We start from the raw sequence: 20,563 nt of genomic DNA, 5'->3' as shown, positions 1-20,563 counted from the left end.
GTAAGATTCTCTGACATTTTTCCAAACAAATTGCTATCTCCCCTACAGTTTTCACTCTTCATACATCATGGTTCGTCAAAATGTAGGAACATTTGTGCTGGTCGCAGACATGTAACTATGGAATCCACCGGACTTAAACTTTTGGCTCTGTTCCTACCTGCCGATAAAAACAACGAAAAAAAAATCTGTTTTTTTTAATTAAAGAACAAACTTCAGAGGTATAATCATCTTTAAATGGACATTTTTGACCTGTCAAACATACAGTCTCCTCCTCTACTTCTTCAGTGTGCAAATCACTTTAGCAACATGTACTGCCATAGGAGGAGAAGAAAAGGAGAGGACAAGAAGAGGAGAGGAAAAAAGGAGGAGGGGAGGAGGAGATGAAGAAAGGAGAAGAGGTGTTATTATGATGGACTAAGTGACCAACTGACTGACTCCTAACTGACTTCAGGCCTCAACACCAACTAGGGATGGACATTCGATTAAATTTTCTTCGTCGATCATCGGGAGAATTAACGATCGACTATCGATTAATCATTAATATTTTTATATTAAAATTCATTATTTATTTAACTTTTTATAAATTAAAAATGCAATGAAAATACAAAAATACAGCGTGTTTTTCCCTTGATGAGATCTTAATTACAAGAAGAACAACTTGTGGCAGTTAAACTGGAGGTTATAGATATAGATTATAGATATAGATTATAGATGTGCTGCGATGCGGTGCTCTGAAGCAGCAGAACCTGCAGCTGCGAGCCGGCGTTCTTAAACAAAATGTAACTCAAAACTATCCAAGGCACGGGACAAAGCCTAATAAAAAATAACTAGTAGGCTAACTCACATACAACTTCTGCACCAGTCCACTGATCTTTGTTGAGAAAGATAAGCATGTTGACATGATCTGTGGTCAGACGCGACCGCTACCTGGTGACCGTCAGTCCAGCTGCCGAAAAAAGCTGCGTTGCCGGGAAGCACAGGTTGCCTACCTCCGCGCTAACTTGGGAACCTTATTTGTTCTTCTTCGTGGTGAGTTTCTACCAGTCTGATGATGGTACGTTGTGACGAAATGTGATATGCTGGTTCCATTATCCATGTCAATGAACTTGCAGGTCCCTTGGGTAATTTTCTCTGCTCGTTGTGCATCGCAGCTCCTCCGTGCTAATGCCGAGTTTATGCTAGGTTGAGACAGAGCAGGATGCACCGCGGCCACCACTGACATAACCAGGCTCGGATGCACTTTGTTTAGTGGTAGGCTACATCATGTGAGTCGTGGCCGTGTTGTACTTATGCACGGCATCTCCGTGTTTGCAGTGAACTAAGTCGTTTAAAAAAAAAACAATCTAAATGGTCCCACACCACACTTCGCCGTGTCCTCTTCATGATTACTTTTGAAATCAAAACGGAAACTCGCAGCCAGGTAACTGAGTATGGAGTCAAATATTACCGCCACACTGTGAAATTAATTTAATTGCTTCAAGACTCACAGTACGCAACGCAACCAGTATTAGTTTAATCGACAACAAATTAACGTCATCGGCAAAATTCTTAATAATCAATTATCGATCGTAATCATGCCCATCCCTAACACCACAGCTGTTTTCACAGAGACGAGGCTCTAGCGCACCTTTGATAGTCCTGCTTCTAGCTCAAAAAACCCTAACTCCTATCGCTTAATCTTTAATACTTAATACTACTGGTTTTTCTTGTATGATTTAATACAGGAGGCAGTGTCACAGTTGGTGGACACACAGTTGGAAGCTCACTGTGCCTCATGTGAAAGTCTGTTTGCTTCCCTAAGCACATTGTTAAGAGTTAAAACTGGATGGTATAGCAAAGTAAAAATGTCAGTTGGATCCCCTACTCTGAGTCTGAACATTCTCTCCAAAACACACTAATATAAAAATGTCAGAAGTGCTTTTTTTACAAAGCCTCAAAGAAGGTTAAATATTTTTAAAAGTATTAATGTGATTTGAAAGTTGAATACTACCCTGAATGTATGAAAAATGTGGAACATTTTAAAGTTTGAATAGTTTCTCAGAAATTCTGAACAACCAAACACAAACTCCTCCTATCATGGAGACTCCTTACTGTAGGCCGTGTCAAACAGCAGATTTACTGTTATCCAGTGTTATTCGGATGTGCACCAAGTAGTAGGCACACTGTCAAAATTTCTTGCAGAATTTTCGAGTTATTAATTACAATTCTTTAATAGCCACATTTAACGCATCCTCATCAAATACATTTGTTTTAAGTTTAAAAATGATCATTCGCCAATATGTTTGGTAACACTTTATTTGAAGGGGTGTACATAAGACTTGCATGACCTATCATGAACATGAGTCTTTTTGAATGTTCATGACTGTTGTCATTAAGTGTCATTCAGTAAATTATGACACTTTTAATGTGAAGTTAGCAATATTTGAGATGTTTTTGTTATGACAACTTGACATTAACAAAGACAATTTCTGTGTCATAACAATTTAGCATACATTAAGCAAGACAATGTAATTTGTCAATGTTTTTGTTAAGACAACTTGACATTACCGTCATAGTCATAAATATTGCATGGCAGGCCTAATGATCAAACTTTAAGAAACTATTTAGCTTCATGTGTTAACATCACATTGAACTGTCTTAAAGTGGTTGGTTTTTACATTGGCTGTCAAGACCATTATAATTGTGTCATGAATATTTTTCCTTGACCTCAAGTAAAGTGAAACAGTTTGGACTTGTCATGAAGTTTTATTTCACCTTCAAATGCTTTCATAACGGTGTCATGAATAATTCCCTTGACCTCAAGTAAAGAACCATTTGGACTAGTCATTAAGATGTTATAAAAGTTAACAGACCAGTTTGATGACAGTGAATGCAGTATAGAGGTGATTTAATGAGTTTGACAGATAATTAGCTATAGGCTAACATTACTTGTTGCTAAAGTAAAGCTAACTGCTAACTTTAACTAGCTGCCGTTAGCTAGTTAGCTCGGTTATCTGTACAGCTTGTTCAATTAGCAATAAAAAAACCTCTTGGTAGTGTATTCCATGTTGTAAAACTGGCCTCCTTTGTTAAGTCTCGGAGGCTGTGTTTGGTCCCATTCGTCCATGTTCACTGCTCAATTAACGGTAAGCATTTCCCAAGGATGGAGGAGACATTTCCCATCCTAATCTGTCTCTGATTGGCTTACACTGTATTCTTACCCTTACCAATCTCACTCCTAATGAATGCACATAACCAATCTTACCATCAAAGGCAACGAGTACTAGCCAATTAGAGTCTGGGGAGGGACTTGACACATGGTGGATATTGATTAGCGTTTACAGAAGCTAATAGCGCTGAAAGTGCGTACACAGGCAGCGGAGCGATCATTCAATTCATTCTGCCATGCGGGCTACTCCGAGTCAGCTAAAGCGCTAGCCTGATCGGGACCAAAAACAACCTCTGAGACTTACGGGCCAGTTTTATGACAGGGAATAAACTAACGAGACGGTTTCAGGGTTTGGCTCTTTGCTCCCCGGTGCTGTGTCGGCTAATTGGACAAGGTATACAGCTAACTGAGCTAGCTAACGGCAGCTGACTACATTTAGCGGTTACTTTAACAACAAGTAACGTTAGCCTTTAGCTAATATTATCTGTCCAAAACTCATTAAATCGCCTTGGTACAGCATTTCCGGTCGTCAAACTGGTCTTATAACTTGACAAGCCCAAATGGCTCCACTTTACTTGAGGTCAAGTGAATTATTCATGACACTGTTATATAAGCATTTGAAGGTGAAATCAAAACATTCATGGCACAATTATAATGGTCTCATGACAGCATAGGCGGAGTTTGACATTCGAGCCAGGGGGCAAAAAAAAAAAAAAAAAAAAACTCATTGTAGCAACTGAGACCTGGGGAACACAGCACGATCACATATGGACAAAACAAACATGCTAAATAAACATAGGTTTATTTTTTTAAGCAGATTTGAATTTACATTGTAACAATTTAAAACCTCGAGCTCAATTTAGTTAAAAAAAGAAGTCCATAACGCATATAATTCTTGAGCGACAGATGCAAAACATCCACAACAATCTCTGTCCCCACAGGGCAGACACAGCCGCTCTGCTGCTGCGCAGGCTGTACGCTTCTCTGTTCACAACGCTGCCTGTTCTGCTTAACGTGAAAAAGCTTAACGTGGTTTAATGTACCTCAACAACTTTCACCAAATTTATTATGGCCATATCTTGAAATGAACACTTATGCCTGTCAAAAGAACTTGACAGGCTATGGCGAGAAAAAAGCTTGTACCTAAACAATGATTACCAAATTTCTCTCATATTGCTCCTCATAACCACTGAAAACTGTCAAAAAATCAAACCATAAATGTGTTGATGATTGATCGTTGTTTAGGTATATTAAACCACGTTAAGCTTTTTCATGTTAGGACTTATAAAGCCCATGAGAACCGTTGGGAGTCAACCAAAATCCGCTCCGCTGCCCTGCTGAAAATGTGAAGCAGAAACGCTAAATGTCAGATAACGTCCATAATAATTGGACTTTGGGTTCTATTTTTTGACAGTTTTCCGTGGTTATGAGGAGCAATATTAGAGAGAAATTTGGTCATCATTGGTCATTGTTTACATACATTAAACCTGACCTGCGCGAAAGAGAAGAAAACGTATGCGTCATTGTACCCAGCACTTCTGGAAATGTACCTCCGAATGCGTCTCTGTCCCCAGCACATTTCAAACCAAACTGACGCCCGTGGGCACGGCTGTGTTGGAGCACAATAGACAGACGGTGGCAGAATGCCCCGACACTTAAATTCAACTAACATGTAGGCTAACAGTGAACAATCAGTGTTGGACCTCCAGTCTGTTGAGATGCCTCTCCAAACGCAGAAACCAAGCGCAATCGCACCATAAAACATTAAGACACGTTAAGAAAAAAGATCAGTATTTTGCCGTGATCCAATGACATGAAAACAAGTCATCCACAGCGATCAGTAGATTCACAAACAGAGTCACGGTGTATCCAGCAAGGCCTATACGCGCGTCACATTCACCAGTCAGCTCCAAACAGGTGAACGAGGTGAACTTTGCCATTTAAACAAAGTGGAATAAAACGTATCAAAGTCCAAATCTGCACAAAACGCGCATTCAATTAGTAAGCTGACAGCAAATTTATATACATGGCATTTAGGCAACCTTTATTGTAACGTTGGCACGGTAAGATGTCCCGACTAGTGCAACAAATTATTGTTTTTTGCGTCCTGCATATGCGTCGACAATGGTCTCAGGTGAGAGACAGAGCCCTGAAAAAATATTATTTTTACTAAAGCAGTATATGAAATCAGATGTATTACCTATCCCCATTTAGTTGTTTTGTGTTTTTAAAGTATTTATAAAATATCTGGTTATGTCAGAAGTAGTTATTCCACTAATTTTTGAAACAATGCAATTACCCGTTTCAGCTACCAGGGGGGGGAAGTGCTCCCCCTGCCCCCCCGCAAACTCCACGCATGCATGACAGCCAATGAAAAAAAACAACACTAAATAACAGTTCAATGTGATGTTAACACACACTTTTCTTAAAGTTTGATTGTTTGATTAGGCCTGCCATGACATATTTATGACAGGTTATGTTGTGTAGGTTAATGTCAAGTTCTCATAACAAAGACATTGACAGGTTATATTGTCTTGCTTGATGTCCAGTTGTTATGACACAGAGATTGTCTCCGTTAATGTCAAGTTTTCATAACAAAAACATCTCAAATAACGCTAACTTTATATTAAAAGTGTCATAATTTACCAAATCACGTCATTAACATTCAAAAAGACTCCTTCATAGTTATGACGGTATCATGTTGTCTTATGCACACCCCTTCAAATAAAGTTTTACCATACATATTTTTTAAATAACAATGGTTCTACGCAATGTTTCTTGTGTCTCAGGAAAGATGGTCCAACAGTGAGCATTTAAAACAGTGAAAGCAAAGATTTAACTGCTACTGTGTTTAATTCTTGACAGATCTTAAGCCCAGTCTGATTCACCTGCTGTTTTCTTGCTCTCTGAGCTAGACTTGTTTTTGCAGAGCAAACATTATAGCCCTCAAAGGAATGCCATCAAAGCCAAGCAGATCATGTCCTGACTCATCCTGCCGGATGATTAAAATTCTACAGTACTCGTGGCTGTTTGATTCTGGATCCTCTGGGGTAAAAAGAAACGGGCCCAACAGGATTCCTTCCCACCATTTTGAAAAACACAATTGGGAAACCATGACAAGTTTTAACATCTTATTTTTTTAAATGTTTGTTTTTATTATTTCCAACTTGCTTGTCAAGAAAACTAAAAGCATTCTGTTATAATCATTTTTTGTAATCATTTTGTCTTTGTGGGAACAAACCTCAAGGCAGCATTTACCTCTCACTGAACAATGGAACTCCACATGAACCTCATTGTGTCCATTTCAGTTCAGCACTTTTCTCATTTTCCCACTTAATTTTAAAGATGCGTTGTGTGGTCCTGTACTTGCTGTGGAAACCACTAAGCTGACTTGTGATGAAGACACAAACTAAATAGCAAAAGCATATAACCCTAACCCATAAATGTTTATTATGGCACTAAAAAGGATTTTAACATGATTGCTATAGAACAAGTGCTAATTTATTAATAATCTCTATTGGAAAATTCCCACGTATATATTGCTCAAGTATGCTCCCTTGTGTTGCTAATTTTTTGATAAGGGTCCAGTGCGGCCTGCAGCCGCTCACGCCACGCCCCCTGTGGCTGCTCATGCAATGCCCCCTTTGGCTGCTCACGCCACTTCTGACTTTCAGATAATAAGGTACAGCGTCAGCTTCATCTTGCCAGTGAGGGCGGCAACGAATACCGGGAAGTACCAGGTATGCTACTGATAATAGTTATTTAGCCCATTACGGCTTGTTTAAAATTAATATTACTATGTACAGCTATCGATGTCAGGTTGATGATGGCTTATAGTTAACAGGGTGGGTTTTGTAGCTTAACGCGGCAAAAGTATGTATGCTAACGTTAGCTTAGCCTGTCAGAGTTAAGCTAACTCTACTTGATGAACTTACAATGAGTGCAGCTGCAGAATGAGGTTCAATTCCTACATTATCAGTGCTAGAAGCAACCATTAGTCATAAATGCAAAGGGTAAATGCAGATGAAATACTGACTTTACAAGGTGAAAACTTTACGCAGAGCTGGCAACTTTCCCCAAAACCTTGGAGTGAGATTTGGTGGGGCGAACACAAATTTTGCTGCGTACAAAGCCAAATTCTTTGGCTCATTCAACATAATTACTGTCAGGGTTTAAACTCTGATTTTTGTTATGTGGGGGGGTTCTCCCTAGGGGGGTCCGGGGGTATGCCCCCCCGGGATTTCTTTTTAAAATAAACCATTAAATGGCACTTTCTGGAGAGTTTTTTGCAAAGAAATGGAGAAATCGAGTCTTACATGATATGTGCAAACTTTGCATTGTTGTAGTATCAACAGGTATTAGGGTATTTATCATTTACATTAATGATAATCAGTCATCACGTGATTACACATCGTACCTTGTTATGATATAAGAAGTGACCCATACAATGTGCCAAACATAATGTGCCACATGAAGAGACAGTACGACCGTAGCAACAGCTGAGAAGATTTGGGTCTGTGGTGACCAGGTCCACCTCACACAAACTTCCTTCTCCCCTTCTCTCTCTTTACTACTACTACAACACACACACACACACACACACACACAAACACACACACACACACTAGTGGTTCTCAGTGTAGGGACCAGGGACCCAAAGTTAAATTAACATTGGTCTACCAAAGGGATCTACTAGGACCACTGAAATTCTAAAAAATGAGAACCACTGATTTACATACATTCTAATCCTTTAAAACTAAATAAATAGAAATAACCATTTTTTGGGTACCAGGGGGTTGGTGGCCAAAGACCAAACCTCATTAGGTTAGGCAGTGAGGGAAATTCATTCTTCAATCAAGATCTTTCCCCACCACAAGGTCCAGCAGAAAATAGACTGAACAATACCACCAGCAAGACAAAAGACACAGCATGGCTCATTTTGTGCATGTGTCATATCACAGCCTTTCTTAAACTTTTTTTGTGCCAAGGCCCAATAATGTTTGGCCCTCATCCTCTGTGCCCATGCATCCATTTTATGAAACATTTAATTAGTTACATTTAGAGATTCACAGAGGTTAGAGAAGCACAAACATATGGACCAGTCACAGCTGCATGGCCTGGCAATCAAATGGCATAGGTTTAGTTTCCAGATTTTGTGAGGGGACATAATTTTGAGCATTAAACACTGGATTTTTATGTACCTATTTCTACCCTTTTCTACATCAATTTATGCTGGAAACAATTGAAAATATAGAAAAATAAGGCCCTCAGGGTTTACTTTCAACTATTCTCTAGTCTATTAGATCAACTTTTTCTAATTTAACCTCATCTCTGCTGAGTCAACAATTTACTCTTCCCTCGTCTTTTGTTGGGGAAGTAAATCTCTTTAAATGTGCATCTGGCACTTATTCATGTGAATCATACATTAATTCATTTTAATTCATTTATAAACCCCTGGACTTCAATAGCTCAGATGTGTTACATCAGATTTCTGCTCATGTTTAAAACTTTGTGCGCATTCAAAATATCACTCCTCCCATCTGTGTTCTCTTACATTTGGAGAGTTGTAATATAGTCTGCTGTGCATGTTATTGCTCTGCTGATATGGTAGTATCTCATTCAGACCGTCTGACAGACACAGAGGCCCATTTGGGTCTCTGGTCTCTGACAAAGTTTAGAGGTGGCTGTATGCTGCTCTTCATCGGAGGTAGAGCACGGATGCAACGCGTCACTGCCCACAGCAGAGCGAGTCCACTACAATTAACTGAAGTTGCTAAACTTAACAGCCACGCTGCTCACCTCTATTTTTACAAAGAGAGTGGACACAAAGCGACGGACGGGTCTGTAATAATCATAGCATACCTGAAGCCGGGGAAATGCGCCTGGGATGGCTCGTGAAGAAATGTTAAAAAATTCCACAGACAGGGAGCGCTCCTCACCCTCTCTGAAAGCATAACTAGTTGATCACGAGCGGCTCAACCAGGTAGATCTATAGATAAACTCATCTTAGGCATTTTACCGACCGGGTTGCAACATTTATTTCCACTATGGCCACGCCAAGACCTGCCCATCAATAGCATTCACACACTACTATTGGCCAGACGTCCATGCTTACATGTAGCTAGAGGTCCTATCTCCAGACCAATCAGCTATCTTAACCTTAACCACTCGATGTGAAATGCCTAACCCCAGCCAATCAAGCTGCTTTGTAGGGCGGGTCTTGGCGTGACCATAGTAGGATTCATAATTTTGCGACCAGGTTGACACTTCAGTGTGAGAAATCGGGGGTGTGGTGTGTGAGCGTGTGAAACCAATCAAATGCGTGTGTCTCACGGCCAATGCGTGAGAGTTGGCAGCTCTGTTTACGAGGTGAAACTTTATTCTGGGATGACGCCATCCAATGAAAATCAGTAACAGCATTTACTTTTTGGAATTTTAGGATGAGTTTGTTTAGGGTATAATGGTTGTACGACAGTCAGGCCAAGGGAAACATTCATTTGACCAAAGAAATGATTATGAAAAGATAATTGCCAGCAATCGCCACACACAGGGAGTTGTAAAAGAACTGATGGAGGCATTATGACTCACAATTAAATCTGAAGTCAGAGGTGTACAGAGTGAACAAGCAAGGTGATTATACCTTATGTAGTGCCTCTGTGCTGTTCTGCAGTGTGTCAAACACGCTGCTCTGGAGGCCTACAAACTGCAGCCCATCACTTTTTGAGTATTTGTTACATTGTCATGTCCTTTTGTTTACTGATCTTAACAAAGGCATTGTCCCCTGTTTCTTCCCCATTGCCAAATAATCCTGTTATTTCCTTCCTCCTGTCACCAATATCTTCTTCATCCTCCTCTTCCTCCACTTCTTGCAAAGAACTTTAGAAAACGGGCTTTTATTTTGAAGGCAAGAAAACAAGGGGCGTGTCGTGAGCGGCTAGCGGCTACAGGTCGCAGCTGGACCATATTGCATTTTTTCACTGCTTCATGTCAACTAGTATAGTGCCCGTTCAAAATGTGCCTGTTTAGAACGGGCCGATTGCTTGGCCTGTGGTATTACTGCTTGCAGCTCTCTCCAGAACCATTATACCCTAAAATATCTTACAAAAGCATTTAATATGCAACTGCACTGTATAGCCTACTGCTGACTTACTTCAGAGGAAAACATTGTGCATGTGGTTGTTGTTACATGTTCTGTCCACTCGAGGGACTTCTAACATCAGCCTGGCCTTGAGGGGATCTGCACACAACTTTGTTTACATTCGTTTCCCACCAAGAGCACACAGCGACAAACACATATCAACAGAGAACTCTGTAATAAAACATTATCTAACAAGTGTAGTGAAGCAGCATTGTTGTTGTAAAGGCTAACGGTGCTCGGTTACACCAGCAATCTCTTACAACAGTTCCAGTTAATCTTGGCTGGCTGTCAGCATAACTAGCTATATTTACAGTTTGAATTTTGTCACGCCACTTATACAACATATCTCTAAAGGTCTTATAAAGCTAACAACAGTGTCCGATTTCAAGTTAATGAATTTTTGTGAAGATTAGGGGTTTCGTTATCTATGACTGTCCCTTCAATCCTAGCTACGTGTGGCTAGCTGCAAATCACAAATAGTTAGCTTCATTTTTGCCGTAATTTCTGTATATTTACAGTTTGAATTTCATCACGCCACTTATACAACATCTCCCTAAATGTCTTATAAAGCTAACAACGGTGTCCGATTTCAAATTAATGAATTTTTGTGAATTTCAGAGGAATTCTAGGAGGAGCTAGCTCTCATTGATAGAGCTACATCCAGCCGCAGGCTCTATCAATGAGACTCGCGGACAAGCGGCGTTTATTTCCCCAATCGTTTGTTTAAATAACTCAACACATTATAATTACACACATTAAAAGATTAACTGGAACCTGTGGTAACAGATTGCTGGCGTAACAAGCTCGCTGACCGTGCTCTCACTCACACACACCGGGCATTTAGCTAGCAGGAAGAGGGGAGCTGCAGGCCCTGGAGCTCTGTCAGAGCACCAGCGTTTAGTAGTCCATTATCCAAAAAACTGTGACTTTGCGCGGGTATGGAGTGCTGTGGGCTGCCAGTCGTGACGGAGCTCCAAGTACCTCAGAGCAGGCCGGGGTGTGTGAAGGAAGGCAGGTCGGGCGGCAAGGCAGCAACACAGGCAGCACCGGCAGCTGAATTCCGACACACAGTTGGACAAAATTTGCAATTAGCCATCCATTTTCGTAAAATGGCCCATATTTGAGCCTTACGTAGTTGATTTCTCGCATAAAAAAGTTTCAGAAGTGAATTTTGTAATGGAATAGCAGAGATCTGCGCGACCTAGATTCGGAAGACTACCTGATCTCAGGTCAGTTGTGTAGCCTATGTAAATGTTGGGGCGTGACCGTTCTCTTAATACACCCATGGGCTGACAAAGGTTCCGGTTTTTGGGAGGTTGACGTCAACTTCCAGCTTTGTTGGGATTCGCCCGTTTTCAGCGGCAGTTTCAAAATATGAAATTTTCATAGTAAAGGGGTATCAGTGGGACTTTGAGCTTCTATGTATGTCCTATTTACCCACCGAACTGTCGTTATTCAACTATGACAGGGTAAAATCGGTTTTGCATTCTATCACCCCTTTAATTTGTTGAATGCACACACAGACATATTGTGCTATAGCATGGTTCAACCCCAGTAATAGCTGCTTAGGGTTGGGAAACAAACTCTGTACTTTTTTGGGTACCGACCGAATTACGTCGGTACTGCTGAGGACCGATTCACTTTAAATCAAACGATGCCAAGTTTCGGTACGTGAGTGTGCGTCATATACAGTGAAAGAAATGGACACAGCGACACCATATACTTCGACGGAGACCAGTGAAGTCAATTAGAAGCACTTTGGTGATGGCTGAGAGTACTGCACAGCTGCTGCGCAGCCTTAAACTGAGCTTGACGACGTAGATGTGACTTGAGCAACCTGTCTGAAAGTTGTAAGTCTTCTGGTAGCTGTGCCCGTTTGTTCGGGAATAAATATTACTTCATATGAATTCACTTGCCACATACCGAAGTATTTCCAATCCATCAAAACGTTGCTGAAATATTTACTCCCTTGACTGTATGCCTCCACGTCCCCCCAATTGCCTGCGAGCATCTCCTGACTATACAGTAATTTCTTTACCGTGCAACAGAAAGTCGCGTGGTTATGACACAATCATTAGCCTATTTTTACAAAAACGGCTGCTATGGGGCCATAACGTGAGATACAAGGTAATGGAGCCTTTTATACATTGTTGTGTTTCTTTAGAAATAAACAATGGACAAATAGAGCTCTAAACACTTCAGATGTAAAGTTACTCACTTTCAAAGTGACATAAAACGTTAAAGAGCAATTAAAAACGGCCATGAAAATAAAACAGGCTAAAATAAATTAATATACAAATAAAAGAATAAAAGTTACAGTGAGTGAGAAATGAATAATTTTTACAACTGAAATAATTTTTTTGTACCAAAAAAAGGTAACGTTGGGTACCAGAACCAAATTTGAACTTTCTGTCATTTTAAACTCTCTATTTTAGGATAATTTATTATTAAGCTGCAGGAGCATCGATACAAAACATGTTACTAAATTTTTTAGCACAAATTTGTCATCAATTACATGTAAATGTTTGATTCACTGTGAAAGTATTATTTTTTTTACAATATAGTCATAACTATTTATTACTCAAGCATCTTTAAGTGTATATGTGTGCTGCTGAAAGGCTGTGTGTTCATGGCCATGGTCCTCCTTGGCCAGGGCTGTGTTCCTTACCTGAATGAGCCGTACTCAGGTGGGGGCTGGTATCGGACATGGGGAACCTCCCTCGAGAGCTCCCTCCCTCTCTGCTCTTGGTAAAAATGGTCTCCAGGCTCCTGTTGCTTGGTAGGCGAGCCCAGTCCTTTGAATGGGTAGTCTGGAGGCGGGCCCCGGTGCTGCGACTTGTAGTAGTCGCCCGGTGGCCCTGGTGGGGGCAGTTGGGGTGAGAGTGGGGCGCTGGTGATAGGAGCATGGGCCTTCACGCCACTGGTGGCCAGGGACAGCTGCATAAGTCGTTCGCTGAGAGAGCGAACGTGTCCTTGCTTCAGATCCTTTAGACCATCATCCTGGTGCACTCTCCCTGTGCCGCTCACTCGCTGCACCGTGGGGCGACCCTCAGTACGCACCTTGGCGCTGGTCACCCCAGTAACGTAGAAGGCAGTGCCCACTGAGCCAGGGAGAGGAGGCTGCTGGGGCTGGCTGTTCTGCTGCTGAGCCTGAGGAGGAGGACCATGGCCACGGAAGTATTGTGACTGCACCTTGGCTTCTTCGTACGTAGGGAGGTCCTCGGGGTTCGGGCACTGCCCTTGGCTGCTCCCAGCACCTCCAGTGTTGCCTCCTCCTCCACCTCCAGACCCTAAACCCCCTACCCCTCCACTGCCTCCTCCCCCTCCTCCTACTCTGGTGGAGCCCAGCTTCTCCAGGCCATTGTCCGTCTGCAGCTCCTGTCCCTGGGGCTCCTGCCGGGCAATGTGGGGGGTCATGGAGTGATCATCAGAGGGGCATATATGTCCCTGTCCCGAAAAAACCCCTCCACTTCCTTGTTGTTGTTGCTGCTGTTGGAGCACGTAATTACGGTTCATTTTTTTCCTGCAGCAGGCGCTGCAGGACGGTGCTGCCGCCACCTCCTACACTGTTGCTGCTGGTGGACGACTCCTCGGCTGCGGCCCTCATCTCTGCCTCACACTGGCCACGCACTTCATGGAAAGACAAGCTTCGCCCACGGTCAATACTCCCTGAGAGGAGGAGGAGGAGAAAGTGGAAAGACAGAGAAAGAGAGGACGAGGCAGTGTTGCAAAGGGATGGGAGTTTTATAAGGGTGAAGAATGTGAACAAATGGAAAGAGAAAAAAAATGTGACAGAGAGTGACAGAAAAGACAAAGAGGGAAGTTATTGCAGAAATACAAAGAAAGAACAGAGGACAAAAGAGAAAGGGACAGAAAGCATTAAGGTCAAATATGCAAATGGTTCATCCACCACCATCCCTGTTCCCATTTTAGAAGGAGACTAGAGGAAGAACAATTTCTGAAAAACCAGAGGAGGCAAACCATCAGCAACACCCTTAAGCCTCAAACCCAAATCACAAAGAATATAAATATAAAGGTTAACCACTGGAACCTGAAGAGATTAACTGATTTTAAACCTAAGTATTATTACTTGGCCACTGACTGAAAAGATAAAAGGTCTCTTTGCACTAAAACTACTGTAATTTAATGACTAAACAATTGCTACAGTACCTGTGGATTGTACTAATGTAATATGCTTACACTGAAAATGTTTAGCTTGTTGAAGGACAAAAGTAGAAACTTCTACACATTACATGATGTTACAAAATACGTGAATAATCTTAAAGGTCCTATGACATGCTGCTTTTTGGATGCTTTTATGCCTTAGTGGTCCCCTAATACTGTATCTAAAGTCTTTTTCCCAAAATGCAGCCTTGGTAGAGAATTACAGCCACTAGAGGGGGGGGGGGGCAAGGTAGATGTTGGGGTGTGGCCTTAACCAACTGCCACTTTGTTTGTTTGCAAGCCATGATGTCTCTCTCTTTCTCATGGGCGGGCCAAATTCTCTGGGCGGACAAAGCAGAGAAAGGGGAGGTAACCTTGCTCCTTATGACCTCATTTACACCTATCGCCATTTCTAGCCAATGGGGAACCATAGGCAGGCTGGGGAAACTCATGGGTGTTTTAACATTAATATGTTAAAACACCTCATAAAGTGAAATTTTCATGCCATGGGACCTTTAAGTGTCACAGGTTAGAAGGACCAACGAACAGTCCAAAACTTTTTTATTATATAAATAGGGAAAAGTAGCAAACCTTCTAATTATATAAGCTTGTCATTGTGCTTTAAATAAATGAGGTTATTCATTTATTAAAATTGTTGTTGATTAATTTTCATTTCAGTATTCAAATGTACCATCATGCAAGGGCCAATCTGAAAAGTTAGTCTGAACAAGAGGTTTTTACAGGCAAAGACAGCTTGTTTTAGTGTCACCAGCAAAGCTTAATGTTGTTTTCAACCAAAATATGACTGTATGACCCCAGTCACAACACACTGCTTTCAGTCAGGCTGTATGGACTAACTTTAACTAAGTGATTACATGTGTTTGAACCCCAGAATCAAAGCACTGAGGGCCACACAGGATCACAGTGACTCCTTTTCACCCCTATAGGGACAAAGGACATAAACAATATATTTTTTAATAGAAATTAATGAGATTGTAACCACTGGCTATGACACAAAAAAGGATTATACACATTTGCAAGGAAACAAAACACAATGATTTGGAAATTCTCACAGCTAAGAAATGTTCATAGAGTGTTAAAGAGAGAAGCAATGTGTTCTCAGTTGCACATCCAGTGTTGTCAAAGTTTAAACCACCTAGGATGTATTTGTTGTGAAGATGCAACTCAATGAGGATAATTTCTTTCTGAGTCACACCTTTCTTCTCCAAATGCTTGTATATAACATCTTCTTTATATTCTTGAAAAACAAGTGAAAAAAGTAATTTTACTTATTTTTATACATTTAAGTTGTTTTCACATTTTGTTTAGCTTTTTTCTGGGGGGGTGCATTGATATTGGTGTGGTTTCTTCTGACAACACTGTATGTTAACAACTACATTGTTTTACACCTTTTTCTACAGAGTAAAGAAAGAAATTATTACATCTAGCGTTTTCTGTTATTCTTCTCATTCTCAAGGAGGAAGATGCTTTTTTCCGAAACATCTGTAAGTAAATAAAATCATAAAAGACAAAAGGAAAAATGTTAGCCTTGGTGGGATGTCAGCAAATGGTCAATTCTCTACAAGCGGATGAGACAGAATTTAAAAAAAAGTATTTACAGGGTAAAATGGGCTGTGTAGTGAAAATTCAGATGCACAAAAGCTAATTTTAACTTTGGTTACCTTTACAAAAATCATATCACAAAAAAACAAGAAAACTAGACCAACAACCCAAGATTACAAACCTTTCCATTAGACATAGATAAACATTTTTTATTAAATTTTAAAGATACAATACGCAACTTTTCTTCTTGACATTTTGAAAAGCTTTCATCTACACCGCCACATCTGTTGGCCGGCCGCTTAGCTGCTCAAATATTTCTACAGATTGTTCTGCAGCAAATCATTTTGAATAGAAATCAAATTTTAGTAGTTTCTCTGTTTTATAAATATATTTTAATAATAAAAGTCTAGAACACTGAGTTGGTTTTGCCTCTCAGCTGGGCCCTTGCTTTGCTCCGTTTATTCCTGGACAGCACCCTGGCACACACAACTCCTGGCTACCCCCTGTCTGGACTCCCCGTGTCTGGCTGTAGTTCACTCCCTGATCACAATATTTGAGGTTGTAAATAAATTGTACATATTATACTCCTGCCTCCTGTCCCTCTGTGTCTAGGGATGGTTAGCAACACCGTTTACAGGCAGTTCAACACCTGAGTTGGTGCTGTTGACCGCAGATAAAGCTCTATAATTACAGACCCCTGTTCTGCTCTGAATAGACTGCTTTTGTCACTGAGTGGTTTGAATATTGGTTTTACTACAATTTTCCTGTCTATACTTTCACATATTTAAGTGACTGATCCCTGTCAGCCGTTTCAGAGCTGTGAAATAAGTGCTGAAATAAAGCCATCATCTTCCTGCTGCTCTTCATAGCTTTACATCGGTGAACCAGCGGGAGGCTTTTATTGTGAAGCTGGCACAGGAAATGCTACATGTTTGCATGCAAATTAAACAACCAGATATTTTTGGCTATTTGGTTAAAGGACTGACAGTCAATGTAACGTTACATGCACCGGTAATTCAATTTCAATGTCAATTTTATTTGTATAGCACATAGGTATAGAGGACTGATAGAGTGCTTTGTTACATGGTGCAATGACAATCACCTGAAGCTCAATATCAGCAAAATCATGAGCTTGTGGTGAGCAACCAGAGGAACAGGATAGAACACAAAGTTGTAGCCATGACAGTAAAAAATGCTTCAAAAAAGCTCCAAATACTAAAATGTGGATGCTTTACACACATCTTCAACCTGGCAGTACAGAAGATCTAGCCTATACCACCCCCACAGTTTCAAGATTAGTGTCAACATATCAGTATCAACAAATGTAAAATATGGTCACAATCTCCACTTCTGTCACTGAGTAATGGCATTGAAAAATAGCCAGAAAACACAGAACATTAAGATCTCAGTGACGTTGACCTCTGATATTTTGGAAACAAAATATCACTTTATCATGTTATCCGATTAGACACTTGTATCATAATTATGTCCTAATTAGTGTATGTATTCTTACATTATGGGCAAAAATGTGTTTTGTAAAGTCACAGCGACCTTGACCTTTGACCACCAAATTCTAATCAGTTCAAGGTGTTCCTGAGATATCGCATTCAAGAAGGAAGAACAACCCGAAAACATAACATATCCAAGCCAACAACAGCCGTGGCCTAAGGCATTATGTTTGTTTTTTAAATGTTTTTTTTAACAAATCAGGGACCATCTTATTAAAATTAATCTAAGAGATCAAAAACTCCACAGGTTACCTTTAAAGTGATGGTTCGGAGTAATTTCACCCTAGGGTCCTTTGCACCATGACATCGAGCCAAACGCCCCCCCAGAAGCTTTTTTCACCTGGGTCGAACATTGGGAGAGTTAGCGTAGAGTAGCGTTATCAGGTGAATAGCTTAGTGTAGGGGCTAATGGACCCACGTTTGTATCTCGTAAATTACCCCACTAATAATGCCCGAAATGATACCAAACACTAGTACAAATAGGTTATGCACTCATAAAACGATGGATTAGAAAGTTTGTAAGTACACCAGAAATTAATGAACACTTGCCTGCTCTCTTCTACTAGCTGCTGCTGCTACCCGTAGTTAGACGAGCGCTTTTAATGATTAAATAAGGTAATGTCTCCAAACTTACCTCAATTACTACTTGTCTCCTGCTAGTTATACTACAGCACTTACTTTAAAAAAAAAAAAAAAAGAGTTAAATTAATAAATATTTTTGTTGTATCTCTTTTCGGTGTTGTAATTTGTAGACGGCCCTAAGCACTCGTCTAACTGCAGGTAGCAGCAGCAACAGAGAGCAGAAGAGAGCAGGCAAGTGTTCATAAACTTCTGGTGTATTTACAAACCTTCCAATCCATCGTTTTATGAGTGCATAACATTTGTAGTAGTGTAGAAGTTTGGTAACATTTCGGGCATTATTAGTGTGGTAACTTACGAGATACAAACGTGGGTCCATTAGCCCCTGCACTAAGCTATTCACCTGATAACGCTACTCTACACTAACTCTCCCAATGTTCGACCCAGGTGAAAAAAGCTTCTTGGCTGGTGTTTGGCTCGAGGTCATGGTGCAAAGGACCCTAGGGTGAAATTACTCCGAACCATCACTTTAATGTATTATTCATATAAGATGATAAAGTACATGTCATGGGTTGTGTTTTAAGATATAACTTGTGCCTTAACAATTAAAAATTAAATCCAATGGCCTAACATTCATTTGTTTTTATCAGGTATGGCAAATGACATACCTGTCATAATGACATTGTTTTGACTAGTGCATTGGTTCTCAAACCATGATACGATACACGTTCCACCGGTGGTATGCTGATGACATCTCCGATATAATTTAATAAATTAAATTAATTAATTGAAAAAAAATAATACTTTTAGAAATACAACATTTTGAATGAAAATGCTTAAACTATGATCAGTGAAATGTAATTTTAAATATAATTTTTTTTACCTCTAATATTTTTGTTTCAATATTAGCCTGCTACGTAGATAAATTCATGAATGGAGATACAGGGCTTGACATTAACTTTTTGAGGCACTTGTCCTTTGGACAAGTACATTTACGTTTCACTTGTCCATGCACAAAAGTCACTTGTCCGGGTAAAGTGTCATCATTTTATAAAAAAAAAAAAATTGTTTTGCTAATGCATGCATATAATATAATAATGCAAACCGTTGAAAGCATCCAAACACTATCAGCATTAATAAAATTCAGTTGAAACAATAGAAACAAACTTTACATAAATTGAAATAGATTTCCCATTCAACAAGAAAAAAGGATCTCCAGACTCCATAGTACAAAGTAATATGTTGCACGCCAGTGTGCAGAAGTTAATATATTGAGATTCTAAAGCAATATTTTACATTTTCTCAATACTTTGAGATTCTTAGTTTATATTCTGAGATACTAAGTCAATATTTTGACCAGACGTAGTGGTGACTTAAACTTGAACTTATACTATATCTAAAATAATTTTGTAGACATAACAATGGATTTTGCCACTAAATGTTGGTGTTAACTATTTTTTTTTTTATACAATTTCACTAATTTCTACCCAGCAGAGGCTGATTTAGAGATCCTTTAAAAGCTGTAGCTACTTTACAGTTGATTATTACCTGATATTTAATCCGCATGTTATTTATTTGTTTCAAAAAGGAGCACAAAAAAACGACATTATAGAACGGCAAAAACGACCACTGGATTGGAAAAGGGTATTTTACAACAACTTTTAATGCAGCAGGAGTATGGCGAGGCCAATTTCAAGTGAACGCAACATCTGTGTTTTTCCGACAACAGCAACTACAACGTCATACGTTCCTCTCCAGTGAAATACAGACAGACACACTTTTATACCGTTTAGCTGTCAGCATTTTAACCGTGTTTACTCTAGCTGCTAGTTAACCGTAGGTTAACATTACCTGCTGCCAAGTGTAGTGTTTACTAGCGTGACATGCGGCGATGTTTAGGTTCTCTCATCCGTTTTCGGAGCATCAGAGAGAAGCGCTGGCATTTCAGTGGCACCGAAATCTGCGTTGCAATTCGGTCCGGTAGATAACGGTCGTTAAGGCACCGGTGCCGTATTAGCACCGGGTCTCTCGTTTCCTGTCAACGATGTGGCGAGGAGGTAACGTTAAGGCGGAGTTAGCAAGCTAACGTTAGCTAACTAACACCGGCAGGTTCGCCGTGCTTTCATGCTGCATTGCTTACAGAGAATGAGCTGAACAGCGGGCTGGGTCTAACATTAGCAGTCCGCTGACCGACTACCGCTGGGTCCGCTGCCCGGGATTGCAGCGGAAAAAATGTATCGTTTCAAATCGGTAACATAGACGTAATGAGTGGCACATAACGTGAACTAACATGGCATTTTATTTTGTTTGAGTTTTAACTTGTCCAGTGGGGCAAGTAAATTTCTCTTCCACTTGCCCTACAAAAAATCCACTTGTCCCGGACAAGCGGACAAGCCTTAATGTCGAGCCCTGGAGATAGCATACATCCGTAAATAGTTACATGATGGATGGAAGATAGTAAGC

At 40.4% G+C, this 20,563-nt stretch overlaps 1 protein-coding gene across 4 annotated transcripts in view; it reads right to left on the bottom strand.

Moving 5' to 3' along the window:
- amot (angiomotin) overlaps nt 1-20,563 on the bottom strand; it is a 138,700-nt gene that overhangs the window by 84,169 nt on the left and 33,968 nt on the right. For 2 of the 4 annotated variants that reach the window (XM_028595382.1, XM_028595381.1), the window contains exons 3-4: nt 15,893-15,953; nt 12,955-13,955 (exon numbers count right to left, since the gene is read on the bottom strand). In XM_028595382.1, coding sequence (XP_028451183.1) covers nt 12,955-13,802 — 848 coding nt within the window. In that variant the 5' untranslated portion in view covers nt 13,803-13,955; nt 15,893-15,953. Of the gene's footprint in view, nt 1-989; nt 1,024-12,954; nt 13,956-15,892; nt 15,954-20,563 lie in introns of those variants that run through there. The other 2 variants (XM_028595383.1, XM_028595384.1) reach the window with 2 other exon arrangements.

This window comes from Perca flavescens, chromosome 13 (assembly GCF_004354835.1).
Source record: "Perca flavescens isolate YP-PL-M2 chromosome 13, PFLA_1.0, whole genome shotgun sequence".
Classification (NCBI taxonomy): domain Eukaryota; kingdom Metazoa; phylum Chordata; class Actinopteri; order Perciformes; family Percidae; genus Perca; species Perca flavescens.
The sequence above is the reverse complement of the archived record's forward strand: the minus strand, read 5'-3'. Positions and strand labels throughout refer to the sequence as shown.